The sequence below is a fragment of the Podarcis liolepis genome, assembly GCF_965112155.1.
Source record: "Podarcis liolepis genome assembly, chromosome: 17".
Taxonomy (NCBI): Eukaryota; Metazoa; Chordata; class Lepidosauria; order Squamata; family Lacertidae; genus Podarcis; species Podarcis liolepis.
In genome coordinates, this window is record NC_139571.1 from 10,808,185 (window position 1) to 10,827,893 (window position 19,709).

The 19,709-nt window shown below is 49.6% G+C and overlaps 1 protein-coding gene across 10 annotated transcripts in view; it reads left to right on the plus strand.

The window, feature by feature from the left end:
* Positions 1 to 19,709, plus strand: part of PNPLA6 (patatin like domain 6, lysophospholipase) — an 80,276-nt gene that overhangs the window by 45,555 nt on the left and 15,012 nt on the right. For 5 of the 10 annotated variants that reach the window (XM_083482906.1, XM_083482908.1, XM_083482907.1 and 2 more), the window contains exons 19-30: positions 471 to 594; positions 1,998 to 2,111; positions 3,630 to 3,705; positions 3,785 to 3,925; positions 4,032 to 4,095; positions 5,079 to 5,247; positions 6,592 to 6,774; positions 9,188 to 9,306; positions 10,900 to 11,056; positions 13,598 to 13,714; positions 15,719 to 15,788; positions 18,985 to 19,101. In XM_083482906.1, coding sequence (XP_083339032.1) covers positions 471 to 594; positions 1,998 to 2,111; positions 3,630 to 3,705; positions 3,785 to 3,925; positions 4,032 to 4,095; positions 5,079 to 5,247; positions 6,592 to 6,774; positions 9,188 to 9,306; positions 10,900 to 11,056; positions 13,598 to 13,714; positions 15,719 to 15,788; positions 18,985 to 19,101 — 1,451 coding nt within the window. The remainder of the gene's footprint in view (positions 1 to 470; positions 595 to 1,997; positions 2,112 to 3,629; positions 3,706 to 3,784; positions 3,926 to 4,031; positions 4,096 to 5,078; positions 5,248 to 6,591; positions 6,775 to 9,187; positions 9,307 to 10,899; positions 11,057 to 13,597; positions 13,715 to 15,718; positions 15,789 to 18,984; positions 19,102 to 19,709) is intronic. The other 5 variants (XR_014520769.1, XR_014520770.1, XM_083482909.1 and 2 more) reach the window with 1 other exon arrangement.

Here is a 19,709-nt window from a genome sequence, read left to right on the forward strand (position 1 = left end):
CCAGCTCCGAGGACCTTCTAGCGATTCCCTCCCTGCCAGAAGTGAGGTTACAGGGAACCAGGCAGAGGGCCTTCCCGGTAGTAGGGCCCACCCTGTGGAACACCCTCCCATCAGATGTCAATGAAATAAACAACTTTCTGACTTTTAGAAGACATCTGAAGGCAGCCCTGTTTAGTGAATTTCTTAATGTTTGATGTTTTATCGCATTATTATTATTATTATTATTATTATTATTATTATTCTGTTGGGAGCTGCCCAGAGTGGCTGAGGAAACCCAACCAGATGGGCAGAGTATAAATAATATATTATTATTATTATTATTATTATTATTATTATTATTATTATTATTATTATATCTCTCTTTGGTGATGGCCTCTGCTGTCCCCTAAAGCCAGCCGTCGAAAGAGATGCCCTGCAGAGAGGGGGAGGGCAATTTGACCATGGTTTCCTCCTCTTTCCATTTTTCCCAGGCAAGGCGACAGGTCCGACTGCACCTACATTGTACTGAATGGCCGGCTGCGCTCCGTCATCCAGAAGGGCAATGGCAAGAAGGAGCTGGTTGGGGAATATGGCCGTGGAGACCTCATTGGAGTGGTGAGTTGCTATTAAGAGGAGGGTTGCAGAAGAGGGTCTTGGAGAGGAATGCTGGACAGCTTGCCTGCTCTGTGTGTCTGGCTAAGTCCCCTCCAACTCTGCAATTCTAAGTCATTGAATGGATGCTTCTGCTCCCGGGTACAGTCTCTCCCTCGCTCTCCCTCTCCTCCAACTTCCCCTATCAAATCAAAGGCATTGGTAACTTCTAGGGTTTACAAGCCATAACTGAGACCCAACTGTGCCCACTTGCTCCTCCCTCCTTGCAAAGTGTTGTGGTTTGGTTGGGCAGATAGTGAGCAGAAAATACAAGTTCAAGGTGGGAAGTTGTCCAAGGGTGAAAGGCTCAGGGAGACAGACTGGAAAACAGAGTGATTCTATAAGTGATTCTACAAGTAGGGTTGGAGAGACCCCATTAATTGCCAGCGGAGAATTTCACAGCACCACCAAACTGCGCTCTCTATCAGCGTGACCTCTGTTCCAGCAGAACATTGCAGCAAATGTTAGATTCCTTGCAGATACAGAACCTCCTCTGAGCAGACCTATGTAGTTGGTGAACTATCTGCAGCAGCCTTGGGAACTGCTCAGGGGAGGTCTTGCTGGAACAGAGGCCTATTTCCTGGTAATCGTGACAAAGAGACCTACCCACCCAATTTGGTCCCAAGGGTTGTTCTTGGGAGAGAGGGTACAGTGGCCCCTTTCTTCCCTTAAGCTGGACTTACAAGCCACAGTATCAGACTCTCGCTCTAGCCTAGTCTTGGACACACACAGTGAGCATCTCTGCTTTTGCCCAGTCATGGCTCCTCCTAGATAATCTGTCCTTCTGTGCCTGGAATGTAAATCATTAATGCCAACATATTATTTGTCAGGCACAGCTCTGACATCTGAGGAGCTCATCCATTTCATGCTAGGAATCCTGCTTAGTGTAACCCCGATGTTAGAATTCCTGCTCCATGGTTGCAGTCATGGGATTTTTGTCTTTCACATGACGGTATATGTTTTGACTCCACAGAGTGGGAAGTGATGGAGACAGGATGTTTGTGTTACTGTGTTCTGTGAAGTGGGACTATTGTCCTTTGTTCTTTTTCGCTTTGCTGTCTGATGCTAGAGAGAGAGGGAGCCATGTTGCAGTGCTCCACGTGTATTTATATGTAAGTAAAGTAGATTAGCCAAAATGCTGAGTTGCTGAGGTTTGTCACGCATGATGCGCAAACTCTGCGGATCTCTAAGTGTGCCAGTGTCGGTTGGCAGCGGTCACTGTGATGTTCAGGCTGAAGAAAGCTTATGAAGCTCCCAAATGAGCGACCAGGAGGGAGGGAACATATCAGTCGGGCATGTGTCTCAGCTAGGGTCCTACTTGAGTGTAGGCTGAACTCCTGACACCCCTCCCCCTCTTGCCTCTTCAGGTGGAAGCCCTGACTCACCAAGTCCGAGCCACCACTGTCCACGCTGTAAGGGACACAGAGCTGGCCAAGCTGCCAGAAGGGACCCTCAACAACATCAAGCGACGGTACCCTCAGGTGAGTGGCGAGGAATTCTGTGCTTAAGAAGTACCAGATTCTGCCTTCAAAGTAAGTTCTGCAAGCCAGTTCACAAACAGGTCCCGAACTCACATACTTTAATTTGTGCAACTGGTTTGAGGGTTTATTTCAGCATCATTTTTAATATGAAACTCCTGGCATAATAAACATATGGGATAAGTGTTTGGGACAGATGTACCCAGGCAGAGTGGCTTTATAAACACTCGAAGTAAAGAGAGCAGTGGTAAAAACACAAGAGAGCAAAGCTTGGAGCCATAACAAAGCACTTTTCTAACATCTACCACACCACTGTAAGCAGTTACTGCCCAAAATATGTATTGAAATTCCATGAGAATAAATTCACAATGCACAGAAGAAAGAGAGTCTTGACTTTCCTGGTGATTATAAAACAAATTAGCAATTTTTTTTCTGCCTGCAAACTCTCTGGACAGTTTTTAATTGGGTGCTGGGCCCTCTGCTTGATTCAAAATGAACTTAATCCCAAGTTTTGTTGAATATGCCCAGAGATGTTGCTGAGACCCAGACATCTGAATGATGAAGGCAGGCAAACCCTCATATTGCAGTTTATCCTGGACTGCCGTGAGCTTGCTGTGCCGTGTAGCAGAAAGACCCTCTGAAACACACGCATATTGCATCGCCTTGGTGAGTGAGAGCAGCAACAAGAAGTTGCTACTTCACACTTAACATGATGCCTCCTACAAATACTATTCTGTTATCAGGCTACAGTCCATTGCCCCATAAATGGTAGCTGGAGAGAATGCTACCAAGGGGTACACTTTAGAATTGCTCTTTGGTGCCTGAGTGAAGCTGTAGCCAGGAATGATGACATTCAGGGAGCAATTTTTAAAAACGTGTGCAGGATGATGTTGTTTTGTTTAGGACTGGGATGTGGGTGGCGCTGTGGTCTAAACCACTGAGCCTCCACTAAAGGTTGGCAATTCAAATCCCTGCGACGGGGTGAGCTCACGTTGCTCTATCCTAGTTCCTGCCAACCTAGCAGTTTGAAAGCATACCAGTGCAAGTAGATAAATAGGTGCTGCTGCCGCAGCGGGAAGGTAAATGGCGTTTCCATGCGCTCTGGCTTCTGTCACAGTATTCCGTTGCACCAGAAGCGGTTTTGTCATGCTGGCCACATGACCCAGAAAGCTTTCTGTGGACAAACACTGGCTCCCTTGGCCTGAAAGTGAAATGAGCACCGCAACCCCATAGTCGCCCTTGACTGGACTTAACCATTCAGGGGTCCTTTACCTTTACCTTTTTTGTTTAGGGAAGACTAGAGGAAGGGCTGTCCTGTGCGCTTCAAGCAAGGAAGTGGCCCAGCCAGCCCCTTGCTCATAGTAAATGCAATACCTGGCTCAGAGCCCCACATGAGATGAATGTGTGTGTTGCTCAGGAGCTGGCAACAACAGCTCATCCGGCGTTCTGCTTAACCAGGCTAAGCATGCCAGAGATACTCACTGGTTTCTGTGTTTTCTTGACTTCCTCTGCCTTAAACAGGTTGTCACTCGCCTTATACACCTACTGAGCCAGAAGATCTTGGGGAACTTGCAGCAGCTGCGTGGCCCTTTCCCAGGTAGGAATGTGTGGAGAGTCCCATTTTCATTCATAGAATGCTTGGGCCAGCCACATGCTCACTGGGTCTCTCCCTCTAGGTTCTGGCCTGGGCATGACCTCCAGCTCAGAGCTGACCAATCCAGCCAGCAACCTCTCCACGGTGGCCGTCCTCCCGGTGTGTGACGACGTTCCCATGGCAGCTTTCACCCTGGAACTCAAGCACGCCCTGAACGCCATTGGTGAGCCCAACTACAGCGCTCTCCTCTCTCGCTCTCACTCTCTCTCTCTCCCGTTCCTTGGCCCTGGCTCCACCAGTCATGACCACTTTTCTTCTGGCTTTTTCAGGCCCAACCTTGCTTCTCACCAGTGACATCATCCGGGCCCGTCTTGGGGCCTCCGCCCTGGACAGGTAAGTTCTCTGTGTGCTCCTGTGTTCCCCTGCACAGGGTCCGAAGGCAGAATTGTCGTGATTGCCAGATTCTTCCAGGGGTTTAGAGGTTTTATTACATTTCCTGTTTTACAATTTCAAAAACTTATTTTACTTCCTTAAGATATCAATGATTTCCCTTCTTCTCTTTCCACGGTTCATTTTGCATATCACAAATCCCTGCGTATTTTACAAAAACTATACCATTCAGTATTCCATTATTGCATCCATCAAAACTTGTTTACACTGTTGAATTTATCTTAATGCTGCCAGCGTTTTCAGCTGTACACAGTTATTTCCCATATATTAGGTTTTCTAGAAGCTCAGCAGTGGTGGTGTAGTGGGTAAGAGCCGTAGTCTTGTAATCTGGTGAACCGGGTTTGCGTCTCCGCTCCTCCACATGCAGCTGCTGGGTGACCTTGGGCCAGTCACACTTCTCTGAAGTCTCTCAGCCTCACTTACCTCAGAGTGGTTGTTGTGGGGGAGGAAGGGAAAGGAGAATGTTAGCCGCTTTGAGACTCCTTAGGGTAGTGATAAAGCGGGATATCAAATCCAAACTCTTCTTCAGCAGGGTGGGCACTTTGCGGGCTCAAGAGGGGATAGGAAGGAGAGAGGCGAAAGGTTGACTTCCCTAAATTTACTCTCCCACCTCCGTTCCTCACCTTGAGTACCACCTAGTGAGGAGGATATAGCGAGAACATGAATGGCTGTCCTTTTCTCCCCAAGTATAATTACATATTTTTCTTTCGGTTGAAATAGAATTCAAGCTTTTGAGGTTAGAGAAGTCTCATTTGTACAAGTCTGAAAGCTTGCATTTTATTTTTAATATCATTGTTGTAGCTTTTAAAACACGTAGTTGAATACTGCTTGTCAGCCACCTTGTAGGTTTCACATCCTGAAAGGTGGGCTATAAAAAAATGGCAGTAAATAAAAATAAATTTCCCATGTCCCCAAACACCCTCCAGCATCCATGAATACCGCCTGTCTGGCTGGCTGGCCCAGCAAGAGGACATCCATCGCATTGTGCTGTACCAGACCGACTGCACCCTGACCCCCTGGACTGTGCGCTGCATCCGCCAAGCCGACTGCATCCTCATTGTGGGCCTGGGGGACCAGGAGCCCACCCTGGGCGAGGTGAGCAGGGTCTGGGAAGCGAGGCACGCTCTGCTGGGATCAGGGGCCCAGAGGGAGGGATGAGGGAGCCCTTGGCAGGGGCAAGAGTACCTGGCCTGGGGGAACATATGGGAGAAACGTACAGTGGTGCCTCGCAAGACAAAAAGAATCCGTTCTGTGATTCTCTTCGTCTAGCGGTTTTTTTGTCTTGCGAAGCAAGCCCATTGACGGATTAGAGGAATAGCGCTATTAGCGGCTTTTAGCGGCTTATCAGCTTATCGGATCAGCTGATAAGCGGCTTAGCGGCTTAGAAAAGGGGGGGGGGAGGGGAAAAAACCACAGGAACTCGCAAGACATTGTCGTCTTGCGAAGCAAGCCCATAGGAAATTCGTTTTGCGAAGCACTTCCAAAACGGAAAACTCTTTCGTCTAGCGAGTTTTCCGTCTTGCGAGGCATTGGTCTTGCGGGGCACCACTGTATGTTGAAAATGTCTATAAGAATCAAAGAAAATTACTATAAATTAGTTTGGGGATGATATTTAACACCAGTCAGATTAAATCAAATAAACAAGGAATATTCAGTGTTATGTTGGAGGCGATGCCAGGAAACAGGGAATTACGTTCACATGTGGTGGGGGTGTAAATCTCTACAATTTTTTTGGCAAAGGCTGTTCAAGGAGATAACAGAAATCACTGGGTTAAAGCTGAGCGAAGGTTCAGAGGTAGCATTATTATCAATTTACGATGGGGTGGAAGGTTCGTGGCTATGAAGGACTTGCTCACAAATTTATTGACAGATGCACGAATTATGATAGCTAGGAAGTGGAAGGGGCAAGCAGAATATAAAATGGAAGAATGGTATAAAAAGGTGTGGGACATAGCTGTTAATGATAAAGGTGAGGAATATGCAGGAGAAATGATTTTGAGGAGATATGGAGGGAGTTTGTAGAATTTGTACCGTTAAAACAGACAGTAGTCAAACCATCGCAAGAGGTGTTGAAATATTGGGAGGTTGGATAGTTACAATGGAATGGTCTCGGGGGGTGGGGTGCACATTTTTATTCTTATTTATTCATGATTATCCTGCCAACCTAGCAGTTCGAAAGCACGTCAAAGTGCATCTAGATAAATAGGTACCACTCCAGCAGGAAGATAAATGGCGTTTCCGTGCGCTGCTCTGGCCACATGACCCAGAAGCTGTACGCCGGCTCCCTCGGCCAATAAAGCGAAATGAGCACCGCAACCCCAGAGTCGGCCATGACTGGACCTAATGGTCAGGGGTCCCTTTACCTTTATTCATGATTATTACTTGATGATAAAAAGAGGACGTTCCCGCCATGTCCTTCCTCTCTCTGCTTTTCCCCAGCTGGAGCAGATGCTGGAGAGCACGGCCGTCCGAGCCTTGAAGCAGCTCATCCTCTTGCACCGGGAGGACGGCCCCAGCCCTGCCCGCACCGTGGAGTGGCTCAACATGCGCAGCTGGTGCTCGGGGCACCTGCACATCAAATGCCCGCGTCGGGTCTTCTCCAGACGCAGCCCGAACAAGCTGGTACCAGCCAATTCCACTTTCCCATGTGTGTTCCCCACCCAAAAGCCTGTCCCTTCATCCCACTGCTCTCCCTGGCAAGACTTAGTTGCCCATTCCTAGGAGGATGTTACTGCCCGCCCCTGAATCCATTTTGTTTGAGCTTAGAACCCCACTCACCTTTGCACAGTGTTTCCCTTCACTCCAAGCCTCCCTCCCTCCCACACCTACCCCCTTCCCTGTTTATTTTTCACTCTATCAGACACACTTTCCCCCTCATAAAAAGTAAGGGGAAATGTGTGTGCGTCTTATGGAGCGAATGCAGGCAGGAGGCTCTGCTTAGCGCTCCCTTTAAAGAGCTGTGTGGAGCGTGTGTTTCTTCCTCCTCGGGGAAAAGCCCCCAAGAGCCGCACACACACTCCGTGCGCTCTTTAAAGGGAGCGCGGCTCTTGGGGGAGCCTTCATCCTATGCCCGGGAGAGGCTGTGCGTGGCTATCCCATAAGCCAGGACAGCAAGTGGGATAGCTTGCTGTCCTGGCTTCTGGAATTCAGAATTTTTTTTTCTTGTTTTCCTCTTCCAAAAACTAGGTGCATCTTATGGTCTGGTGCGTCTTATAGAGCGAACAATACGGTCTTTGTTTGTTGTCACATTTGTACCCTGTCTTCTTCCCTCCAAGGAGCTCAAGGTGGCCTGTGTGGTTCTGCCATTGAATCCCCGCAACAACCCTGTTGTTGGGTTCTGAGAGGTGGTGACCGTCCCAAGGACGCCTGGTGCCAACATCAGGCACCAGGCGCCAAGCTTAAAGGGGCACAAAACTCAGAGGAGCTGTAATTGAGATTTATTTATTTATTTGTTGAATTTATATACTGCCCTATACCTGGAGGTCTCAGGGCAGTTCACAGAAAAGATCACACTATTTAAAATAAATAGTGTCTGGGTAGGTTCATATGGAAAGAGGTAGTCCTTGAGGTATTGTGATCCTGAGCCGTTTAAAGCTTTATAGGTCAAAACCGGCACTTTGAATTGGGCCCAGGTACTAATTGGTAGCCAGTGCAGTTGAACCAGGATTGGTGTAAGATGCTCAAACCATTTTGCTCCAATGAGCAACTGAATTCTGCACCAGCTGAAGTTTCCGAACCTACTGTATTTTTTGCTCCATTGGATGCACCGGACCATAGGACGCACCGGACCATAGGAGGGGGAGAACAGGGGAAAAATTTTTTTTCTTGTTCTCCCCCTCTAAAACAAGGTGTGTTCAAGGTACATTCACCAGAGCTTGTGGGGCTGGCGGTGGGGGGAAGCGCTGCTTTCCCCCACCGCCAGCCTCAAAGATCCCTGAAGCCTTTGGAGCGCACCCCGCTGCCCTACAGAGGTTTGCGCTCAGCAATCCCCAAGCTAGAGCAGCGAGACGGAGCCCTCCGTCTCACTGTTCTGGCTTGGGAACAGCCTTGCTAGCTTCTGCAGGACAGCGGGGTGAAGGCACCCCGCTGCCCTGGAGAGGCTGTGCGCGCAGCCATCCCCAAGCTAGAGCAGCGAGCCGGAGCCCTCCGTCTTGCTGTTCTGGCTTGGGAACAGCCTTGCTAGCTTCTGCAGGACAGCGGGGTGAAGGCACGCAGCCGTCCCCAAGCTAGAGCAGCGAGACAGAACGCTCCGCAGTGCTCCGTCTTCCTGTTCTGGCTTTGGGCTTAGCGGCGCAGCCTGCATTCGCTCTATAGGACGCACACACATTTCCCCTTAATTTTTGGAGGGGGAAATGTGCGTCCTATAGAACGAAAAATACGGTATATGTAGGCAGCCCTACATATAACGCATTTGGGGGGAGGGTGCCAAATTTTGGGCTTGCTCAAAGCTTACCAAAGTCCACCCCTGCCATTGAGCTTCATGGCCAAATGTGGATTTGAACCCTAATCTCCTAGGCTAACGCTCTAACTATTGCACAGCCCTGCCTCTCAGCTCCTTAAATGGGAAAGTGTGCTTTGTTGTTTGGGCTCTGGTGATAGGTGAGTGGACCTCCCTCCCCACTGGGTGCCTACCGTATTTTTTGCTCTATAAGACTCACTTTTTCCCTTCTAAAAAGTAAGGGGAAATGTGTGTGCGTCTTATGGAGCGAATGCAGGCTGCGCAGCTATCCCAGAAGCCAGAACAGCAAGAGGGATTGCTGCTTTCACTGCGCAGCAATCCCTCTTGCTGTTCTGGCTTCTGAGATTTAGAATATTTTTTTTCTTGTTTTCCTCCTCCAAAAACTAGGTGCGTCTTGTGGTCTGGTGCGTCTTATAGAGCGAAAAATATGGTATTTTGAGTGCCTTTCTCTGGATGAGAAAAGTTGATTCCTTGAAGCAGGCAAACTCTTGAGGACTCCCCTTCACGTTCTCCTGCTTCTTTGGAGGCTGGTGGAAGTAGCCCCCTTCCCTTCTTTTTCTGATTCCCCCACTGCAGAGGGAGATGTATGAGAAGGTCTTTGAGAAGAATGCCGATCGCCACAGCGACTTCTCCCGCCTGGCGAGAGTCCTCACAGGCAACACCATCGCTTTAGTGCTGGGGGGTGGCGGAGCCAGGTAATTTGCCTTCAAATACTCGGGGAAGGTCTGAAAAATTTATACGATTTGAGGAGTAGCGAGGGTATTTTGGGAAATTATACGTGATGACATTTTTTTTAATTGTTTAAAATGAGTATATATATATAAAAGCCTGAAGCGTTTTTGTTAGGTATTATTGGGGCAGAAATCCCCCCGAAAATGTTGAAGTTGTTTATGTATATAACAGCAGCAGCTAGGATTCTTTATGCACAGAAAAGGAAAGAAGGAAGAAGTTCCTTTGTACAATCTTTTTTATTCAGTTTTACACTAAACATTTAAATTCAAACATTAGACACCATCAGCAGCATTTAGGATTCCCTAATCCTTTGACTCCCCTCCACCCTTCCATGGTTTCCATTTTCAACCTTTTTCAACTGCCTCACATATTTTCTCTATTTTTCTTAAATAATCCATTTTTACCTTAGTTTTTAGTACATTACAAGTGTTACTCAAATGCTGCCAAAGTTTTTAGATGTTTACGGTGTTCTCTTAAGTACATTGTAAAATTTTCCCATTCCTTATTAAAGTTCCTCTCTTCCTGGTTTCTGATTTTCCTGGTCATTTTCGCCATTTCGACATAGTCCATCATCTTCATCAGCCATTTGTCTCTGGTCAGCAGAAGAATTTCCCACCAAAGAAGAATGGATAAGTAAGATAGTGGGCTGTGCAGAACTGGCAAAATTAACAGCAAAATTAAGAGAACCTAATGATGAATGTTTTATAGAAGAATGGATATCTTTTTTTTGGACTACAGTGGTACCTCAGGTTAAGTACTTAATTCGTTCCGGAGGTCTGTTCTTAACCTGAAACTGTTCTTAACCTGAAGCACCACTTTAGCTAATGGGGCTTCCTGCTGCTGCAGCACCGCCAGAGCACAATTTCTGTTCTCATCCTGAAGCAAAGTTCTTAACCCAAGGTACTATTTCTGGGTTAGCGGAGTCTGTAACTTGAAGCGTCTGTAACCTGAGGTACCACTGTACTTGAAGAAATATTATCACAGGATTTGAACTATGAGCAACTGAAGCAATTAGATTATAATTGTATGGTTATGATTAATAGCAGATAAGGTACAGCAGGAGGGGAAAAACAACAACTCCGGAAAATGAGGGTGGGAAGTCGACAAATATAAGAGAAAAGGGGAAATTGTGTTTTGATTGAAGAAGTTTAAAATAGTGAAACTTAAGAAAATATAATTGGGGCGGGGCGAAAGGGGCGGTCCGGAGGGTGCCCGAATGCAGCTTGCCTGGGTCCTGGGAAAGCAGCTATTCGCCCAGCAACCCTGCCCCAAAGAGGAGCCTAGCTCTTTCCCCACCAAGCCTCTGGGGCCCACCCTTCTTCCACTCATGAAATGGGAGGTGGGATGCCTTTAAGAAGCATAGTGGACCTTCCTTTGGCCATTCCCCACCACTGGAAGAAGAGGAGAGCTGTCCCGGTTCCCTTGGCCTAGGGAGGAGTGAAGGAGGGGCCCAGACTCTCTTGGAGCAGCCCAGGACAGTAGGGCTGGGACATCGCGGCTGCCCTCGGTCCTTGCGCTCTGGCCTGCTTCAGGTGTGGCTCTTCCCTTCACCGCAGGGGCTGTTCTCACATCGGTGTGATCAAGGCTATGGAGGAAGCCGGTCTCCCCATCGACCTGATTGGCGGCACCTCGATCGGCTCCTTCATCGGCGCCTTGTACGCGGAGGAGAGGAGCGCCGTGCGCACGAAGCAGCGAGCCAGGGAGTGGGCCAAAGTGAGCAAGTATTGGAAGCGGCAGGGTTTGGAATGGGAGGGGAAACTCCAGCTGATTGGAGCCTGCCAAATTTCGGGAAACATAAGGACCTAGGAGGCTGCCCCCCACCGGTATTGCCTTCACTGCCTGGCCGTGGCTCGCCAAGGTTTCAGGCGGGTGGCATTCCCAGTCCGAACCAAAGATCCCAGAGATTGGACCTGGGGCCTTTTGCATGCAGTAAGTATCCAAACAAACCCCTGTGTTGCAAAGAAAATGTCAGCAGTGTCTAGGCAACATGATGACCATATACATCAGGGGTGTCAAACTCAAATTCATTGGGGGCCGCATCAGCAGTTTGGTCACCCTCAAAGGGCTGGTTGTATCTGTAGGACTATGTGTCCACTCTTTATTATCATAAATTATTGTGGAGGTTTCCTGTGTAGAACAGCCAGCGCCGCTAGAGGGCAGACGTTCTCTGGTTTGTAGGCTGCCGCGCATGCGCTGAAGAGGCAGCTTTCTTGTGTCAAAAAAAAAAAAGCGAGAATAAAAGGTGAAGGCTGGCAGCTGGCAGCGGCTACACGGGCCACATGACGAGGTCTGGAGGGCCGGATTCGGCCCGCGCGGGCCTTGTGTTTGACACCCGTGATATACATACATAATAGACAATCTCTATAGAATTCCTTCAAACCATAAAAAGTTCAAAATGAAATCTTTAGTCTCAAAGAATGAATGTATGTCAATGAAAATATCAAATGCTGTGGAACAGTGCTCATGTAATAATGTATTCACTGCATTCATTCGAAATAAGATGGGTTTATGAAGCATTCTATATCCACCCACTACGCTGACGAAGAATTCTACAAAACAGTAGTCAATATCCGGAATCACTGTTCAGTGTTGGACATCATATTTGTTGAATACACAAAGCTTCACAGCTCGTCTTTCATCGTACAAAGTTTGGCACCTCGCTTCGTTTAAAGATTTTCAGAGGTTTTGAGACTAAAGATTTCATTTTGAACTTTAATGGTTTGAAGGAATTCTATAAAGATTGTCAATTACGTATGTATATGGTCATCGTGTTGCCTAGACATTGTTGATGCTGGCCTTCTGCATGCAAGCAGGTGCCCTTCCGCGGAGCTACGGCTCTCCCCCAAGCTGAGAGAGGCATTCCAGTGTGCCTTGTGGGAGTTTCCACTTGGTACATCCGTTTCTCTCTTGCATCCCTGGTTCTTGACTGAGGGCTCCTAGGTGGAGCTGGGACAGAGCAACAGGAGCTCATCCCCGTTGCAGGGATTCGAACAGCCGACCTTCTCATCAGCAAGCCCTAGAGGCTCAGTGGTTTAGAGCACAGAGCCACTGGCATCTCCCAGTTCGAAAGCACGCCAGTGCAAGTAGATAAATAGGTACCACAACGGCGGGAAGGTAAACGGTGTTTCTGTGCATGCTGGCACTCATCACGGTGTCCCGTTGTGCCAGAAGCGGTTTAGTTCTGCTGGCCACATGACCTGGAAAGCTGTCTGTGGATAAACGCCGGCTCCCTCGGCCTGAAAGCAAGATGAGCGTCTCAACCCCATAGTCACCTTTGACTGGACTTAACTGTCCAGGGATCCTTTAACCTTTTTTAGCCCTAGGTGGGTCGAAGGCAGTAGAGCCAGGCAATATTGCAGTGCATCGTCTGAAATGGGTTCGAAGTTCAGATCGTAATGCCTGCTTCAGACTTTTTGAGCCAGCTCCCTGGCACAGACTGGCAGGAGTGAAAGGCACTGTGCTGGTGGCGGCCGGGGAGCTGCAATGTATTGGCAGCTTAAATTGCCTGATCGCACATCTGCCTGCGCGTTTGATTCTCCCAAGCAAGTGGGCTACGTCTTTTCTCCTGGTTGTTCACTCCTCCTGCAACCCACCGGGAGGAAAGAGGCAGCCCTGCTTGCTTTGGCAAAGGCAGACCAACAGACCAGCAGGCAGGCAGATGGAGCAGCTTCTCAGGCTCCCTCTGCCAAGGCCAGGACTGAGCTGCAGAGGGAGAGAGGGAGGGAGCAAGCAGGACCTCCTTCACCCGAGCAAGCAGGCAATCTCCTTCCCTTCCTCCTGGTTGTTCCCTCACTCTCCAGCCCAGCCACTTTCCCAGCCTTTTCCAGCGTTATTTCAGACATCGTGATCTGTCGCTATGTCACGATGGTTAGCTGGGAAAACCTCACAATGTTGAAAACCAAGTATCGCCCAGCCTTAGAAGGTAGTAAATAAAATGGGGGAGGGAGGGCCAACTGCATTCTTGAATGTTTACTGGGAGGACAGATTCAGAGTTTTAGACGAGGTGGATTCTCTCTCCCTCATGCTTTTTAATTTGTGTACGCAACAGCACTTTCTTCCCCAAAAGTTAGCATGAATGCAGAAGATGAAATAAGTTGAGAAATGAGAACACGTAAATGAAATTTGATAAAGCTATAAGAGGCAGTATGAGTGAGGAAGGAAGCCCATTGTTCTAGATTCGGTGAGGCTGAATCCTTTTTAAATTTTTCACCCGTTTCTGTCTAACATCAAGACACTTTTCTGTCGCTTCTGCAGAGCATGAATTCAGTGTTTGCCACAGTGCTGGACCTCACCTATCCCATAACTTCCATGTTCTCGGGCTCTGCCTTCAACACCAGCATTCACAAGGTGTTCCAGGACAAGCAGATTGAGGTATGCTCCCAGGGCCACCATGAGGGATGCCTATGCATGTCTCACTGCCATTTTGATCTGTATCATGGCAGCTTTGTGTCTGGCAAAGGGCCTAGGTCAGGGCCGGCTTGTGCGTGAGGCCAGGTGAGGCGGCTGCCTCGGGCGGCAGCATCCACAGAGGCAACAGATCCAAGAAACAAAATGCCGCAGGAGTCTTGGCCTACCCTTTACCGATGGCGAGGTTCTGCAAGCACTTTTCCTTGAGAACATATCTGCAGAGTTCGGATCTGCGGTGTGGTGTGTTTTGCCCCCAGCACTGAAACATCCTGCGCTGACCCTGTCCTGGGTTCTACTGCCAATGTGCAGGATGTTGAGATCTGGGAATTGCAGAATCCATAATTTGGCGGTGCCTGCTTTGTGGCTCGTTCTCTTAATTACCACAGGTGGAAGCTGCCGTGTTAAATGTCTGGAGCCACGTGCGGTAGAGATTCATTGGTTTACATCAGTGAGGATAAACCTGTGGGCCAGATGTGGCCTGCCAGACCACAGGAAGTAGCTCACCAACCCTGGCAGATCTCTAACCCCCCAGCCCCCCGGCTGATCTGAACAGGAGATAAAGCTTTTCTGTTCTTTAGAGAGCAACTTCTAAAGGGCAATCAGCCCTCTTTATTGGGAGTTTAAAAATCCCTCTGGCTGCCCTTTTTGAGAGAATCTATAAATAGCAGTCAGAAGGATCTGTTATCCCTGGTTTTAGCACTAAGCACCGCCACACTCGGTCTGGAGATTAACCTCAAAGAGCAGGCAGGAGGCTTTAAGGTAGCATTTCCTCCTGCCAACACCGAGAATGGACTTGAGCATGTGTGGAAATGCTGCTGTTTGCTTTTCACAAATCCTTCTATGCACAGTAAAAGGCAAGGTTTTCCTGCAATTCCGCCCCAGTCCTGGAGGGGGAGCACTGGGAATGCTCAGTACATGGTTTGTGTGTGTGTGTGTCTGTGAAAATGTATGTATGAGTGTGTCTTCTTTAGCGATCGCATGTAGCCGAGTAAGATTGTCTTTCATGAACACGGTCTTAACAGTGAGTCCATAAGTGACTGTGGAGGCCAATTCTGGATCCACACGTCCTTCCACAGTGGGGACATAGATTTCCAGGCAGAAGTTGATCACAGTGAGGGTTTGCCAAGCATGCCTTCCTCTTAGCACGTTTCTCCCTTGCGTCCTGAGTTCGAGCGTCTTCAAAGGCCATGACACCTTTGGTAAAGGCTGTTCTCCAATTGAAGTGTTCGCAGGCCAGTGTTTCCCAGTTGTCGGGGTTTATACTACACTTTTTTAGATTTGCCTTGAGGGAGTCTTTAAACCTCTTTTGTTGACCACCAGCATTACACTTCCCATTTTTAAGTTCGGAAATAGAGTAGTTGCTTTGGAAGACGATAATCAGGCATCCGCACAACATGACCAGTCCAATAAAGTTGATGTTGAAGAGTCATTGCTTCGACACTGGTGGTCTTTGCTTCTTCCAGTACACTAGCATTAGTTTGCCTGTCTTCCCCAGTGAGCGTGAGTATGAGTGTGTACGCATATGTGTGTGGGTAAAAGAGCAAGATATTCTATGTCTGGTGGGTGTGCACTGCAAGTGAGTGTGTGTTAAAATACCCAGTGCATGTGTGGCATGTGAGTGTATCAGTATGCTGACCGCATCCCTTGCTGCACCCCTTGTAGGGCTGGCTGACCATCAAAGCAGCTGTCTGGCTGAAGAAAGGTTAGCCATCCCTTCTCTGCAAGGCTCTGCATGTTTCCCTTAAGGCTACCAGGAACAGAGCAAATCAAGTAGAGACAGCAATATGCCTAAATTGTACCAGCTGCAGAATTTGACTGGTATAGAACTCGGGCGAGGGCAAGTCAGTTCACATGTGCAGGTCAGATGTGTCCTCTTGGTGGCTTTCCTCGCCACCCCCTCCTCAGAGCCCTTGAAGACGGGATTCCTGTGTATGTGATCACTGTCCCACTCTGCTGTGTCCAATGCAGGATCTGTGGCTCCCGTATTTTAATGTGACGACAGACATCACAGCTTCCGCCATGCGAGTCCACAAAGATGGTAAGTGTGCATTTCCTCTTCTGACCCAGGGGGCTTGGGTTCGAAACACACACACTCACTCACCAGGCCTCTGAAGTTCAGCGACGGCCCATGATGTCCAAACACTTCTGGCCTTGAACCCCCCAATTGGAAGGAAATGTGGTTTCGGGAATGCCCTAGAGAGAGGCCCCTGGGTGTTGGCGGTAATGAGACTGAAGGGGAAACGGGTGTCTCCAGAGAACCCTGGTTTCCTGCTCAAAATAGGTCTGTTGCACTGCTGTTGTTGTTCCAGGCCTCAGTTTTGGTTCTTGCCCGCATCCCCATTTGAGGATCGTAACACTCAATTCCTGGCACAGGAAGAGGTGTGGTGGTCCTACTGATGTACCTCTAGAGTCTCCTGCAAAATCCCAGGCCCCTCAGGTTGGGGGGTACAGATGTGAGGGCCTGTTGCTTGCCCAAGCGAGAGCAGGCTGTGTCACCCTGCCCCTGAATATGCACAATTTTCTGTGGCAGATGCTTCCCTTCAGTTCTCAATGCCATCCAACGCCCCTTTCGCAGCCAAGACAAGACGCCCTTCAGAGCAAAGCCTCGTTTAATGGACAACATTTTGCGGAGGAGGGAAGCCTTGAGAAGCCACAATAAAACATATTTACATCATGCTCCCACATTAGAGCAAGGCCCGAGTTTCTTTCTCTCCTCCCAGCACAATCTGGTGAAGTTAGGTCTTCGGCTTGCTGAAAGGCAGGTCAGGAGAAGCTGAGAAGACCTAGGTCACCGCCCAAATCTGGGTTGGCCCCTCAGGGTGGCTAGCCTTTCCTTAATATAGAAGACTTGGCTGGAGATGAGTACTTTGCATCCTGCCTTTCTCTAGAGCAGTCTTTCTCAACCTGCGGGTTCCTAGATGTTGTTGAACTACAACTCCCATCACCCCTAGCCAGCAAGGCCAGAGTTCAGGGATGATGGGAGTTGTAGTCCAACAACATCTGGGGACACACAGGTTGAGAACCGCTGCTCTAGAGGCAACTAGAGAAGGTCAGAAAGAACTAAGGTTGCACCTACTTCCATTGGATTGCAAAAAGGGGTGTTTTGGGGGGCGGGGAGACGGGGGTTTGTTGACTCCTGGCATTCATTGGGTCTCCAGCTCCAGTGGCAGTGCTGGCAGAGTGAAGAGAGCACTTTGTGATCTGTTTCACCGCGGCCTCCTCACTCTCCAGCCCAACCTTGGGGCCTGCTTTTCCTTGTAACCCTTCTGCTCTGCACTAAACTCACTAACTGTTGCCATATTTGCGCTGGATTGCCATATCCTAGGGGAGCCAGGTGGCAAGAGGGGGCTACAGCCCTCCCTTCCCTGCCTTCCCAAGAGGGGAGAGGCAGTGGGTGCCTGCCAGCTGCATCCTGTCGGGGCAGAGAGGGGTGGGCAAGCGGTCTTAACGCAATGAACTGTAATGAATGAATGAATGAATGAGCTTTGTAACCTGCTTCAGAAGGGGGATGGATCGTGTCTGGGGCAGAGAAGGGAGGCGGGGGGGTGTTGCCGTGTCCCCTCCGGGCCCCACTGTTGCAAACATCAGATCTCACCTGGGACATTGTCACAGCAGCCGTGCCCGTCTGCAGGGCAGGGGTACCGGGAGGCTATAACTGCCTGGCTTTCTTCATTCTCTGCCCACTTTTCTGTCCTTCCTAACACAGCTAACACCTTCTTCCCCATCCCCAGGTAGTCAGGCTGTGTGTGTGTGTGTGCACGTTTGTGTGTGTGTACAGTGGTACCTCAGGTTACACACGCTTCAGGTTACATACACTTCAGGTTACAGACTCCGCTAACCCAGAAATAGTACCTCGGGTTAAGAACTTTGCTTCAGGATGAGAACAGAAATTGCGCGGCGGCAGCTGGAGGCCCTATTAGCTAAAATGGTGTCTCAGGTTAAGAACAGTTTCAGGTTAAGAACGGACCTCCAGAACGAATTAAATTCTTAACGCGAGTTACCACTGTATATATCTTTTCATACCTAGGGAGCCAGATCTTTCAAACTAAGGTGGAGGAGGGGGCTTCATTGCAGATCCTGCCATCTGCAAGAGATTGGATATAGAGCAGCGTTTCCCAAACTCCAGCTGTTTTTAGACCACAACTCCCATCATCCCTAGCTAGCAGGGTCAGTGGTCAAGGATAATGGGAATTGTAGTCAAAAAAATAGCTGGAGAGGAGACCCAAGTTTGGGAAACCCTGCAGAGGAAAGCTGGAGTGTGCTATGTTCTCTTCTTTGGGGGGCTGAAAATTCCAGTGTTTCCTATTAAGTGCTGCTCCTGGTAGCACCCTGCTCTCTTTTTTCCTAGTCTGGGAGTGGGGAACCAACCAAGGCAGGGCAGGTTATCTGCTGCTGCCTTAGACTTGCCAGCAATGGTGCTGGCAGTCTGTCTGCATCATGTCAGCTACCAAAGGACTCCAACACTCCTCTTTGCAAAGTCCCCTGGGAGAGTCTCCTACTGACCCCCCTACTGAGGGGGATGTCCCACCTCTCTCTGGTTGTTGTGTTGTTGGTTTAGTGGCCGGTACCGCTCCGGCGGGAAGGTAAACGGCATTTCCGTGCGCTGCTCTGGCGTACAGCTTCCGGGCATGACTAAGCCACTTCTGGCAAACCAGAGCAGCCCACAGAAACACCGTTTACCTTCCCACCGGAGCAGTACCTATTTATCTACTTGCACTTTGACATGCTTTGAAACTGCTAGGTTGGCAGGAGCAGGGACCGAGCAACAGGAGCTCACCCCGTCACAGGGATTTGAACCGCCGACCTTTCGATCGGCAAGCCCTAGGCTCAGTGGTTTAGACCACAGCGCCACCCGCCTCCCTTCAGATGCTACTTGGAGCTAACAGGAGGAGAGGCCAGGAAACAAATTCAGTGACACGGCACAGCAGTGGGTAGGTGGCAGAGTTGTGCAAGAGATAGGAAGCACAGCCGCATTCCCAGAGGGCGGGATTTCAGCAAGAAGCCTGCTCTGTTTCGTGGCCTTGATGGATTGATGGATGCACACCCTGGTCCCCCTCCAGTGAAGAAAGCCTTCCCAGAATCCTTTTCTCCACCCTCACTCCCCCACCACGTGCACGTTGTATTTCTGAAGCTTCTGTCATGATGTCATTTCCTGTCCTGTGCTCCTTCCCCTCTCCCTTCCCCTCCCCTCCCCTCTCTCCCTTTGATTGAATCTCCCGTCTTCCATCCGGCAGGGAGCGTGTGGCGCTACGTCCGAGCCAGTGCATCTTACACCCCTTATTTGCCTCCTCTCTGCGACCCCAAGGACAGTCACTTGCTTGTGGATGGCTGCTATGTTAACAATGTCCCAGGTCAGCATCGCGTTCGCCTCGCTACCTTGGCTGCCGGGCGCAGTGGGGATGGAGACAGTCAGTTGACTTGGGACACGCTTTTCACCCTTCCGAACTGCTGCCGCCGCCCTTCGTCTGCTACAACAAGCCTGTCTCCTGCCCACAGGCACCCTTTCCCCAGGCTGGCGGTTCTGCATGGCAAAGGAAGCTGGCTCACCGTGGAGGACCGTTCCCAATATGGGAAGGGGGGCCGAGATGGAAAGGGAGCACTTCCTCCCTGTTGCTGCTGGGCTTAGAAGGGGAGGCCAATTGGTACCGTATTTTTCGCTCTATAGGACGCACGCTTTCCCCTCCAAAGATGAAGGGGAAATGTGTGTGCGTCCTATGAAGCGAATGCAGGCTCTTTGGCTTCAGCGATATCAACATGCAGCCTTCGAAGTGCAGAGGAAGAGCTCCCCCCGCGCTTTGGAGGCTTCACGTTGCTTTCGCTGAAGCCGCCTGAACTCCCGCTGCGCTCCGGGGGCTTCAGGCAGCTATCCGCAAGCCTTCGGAGCGCAGCAGGAGTTCCCGCTGCGCTCCGAAGGCTTGTGGATAGCCGCCTGAAGCCTGGAGGGCGAGAGGGGTCAGTG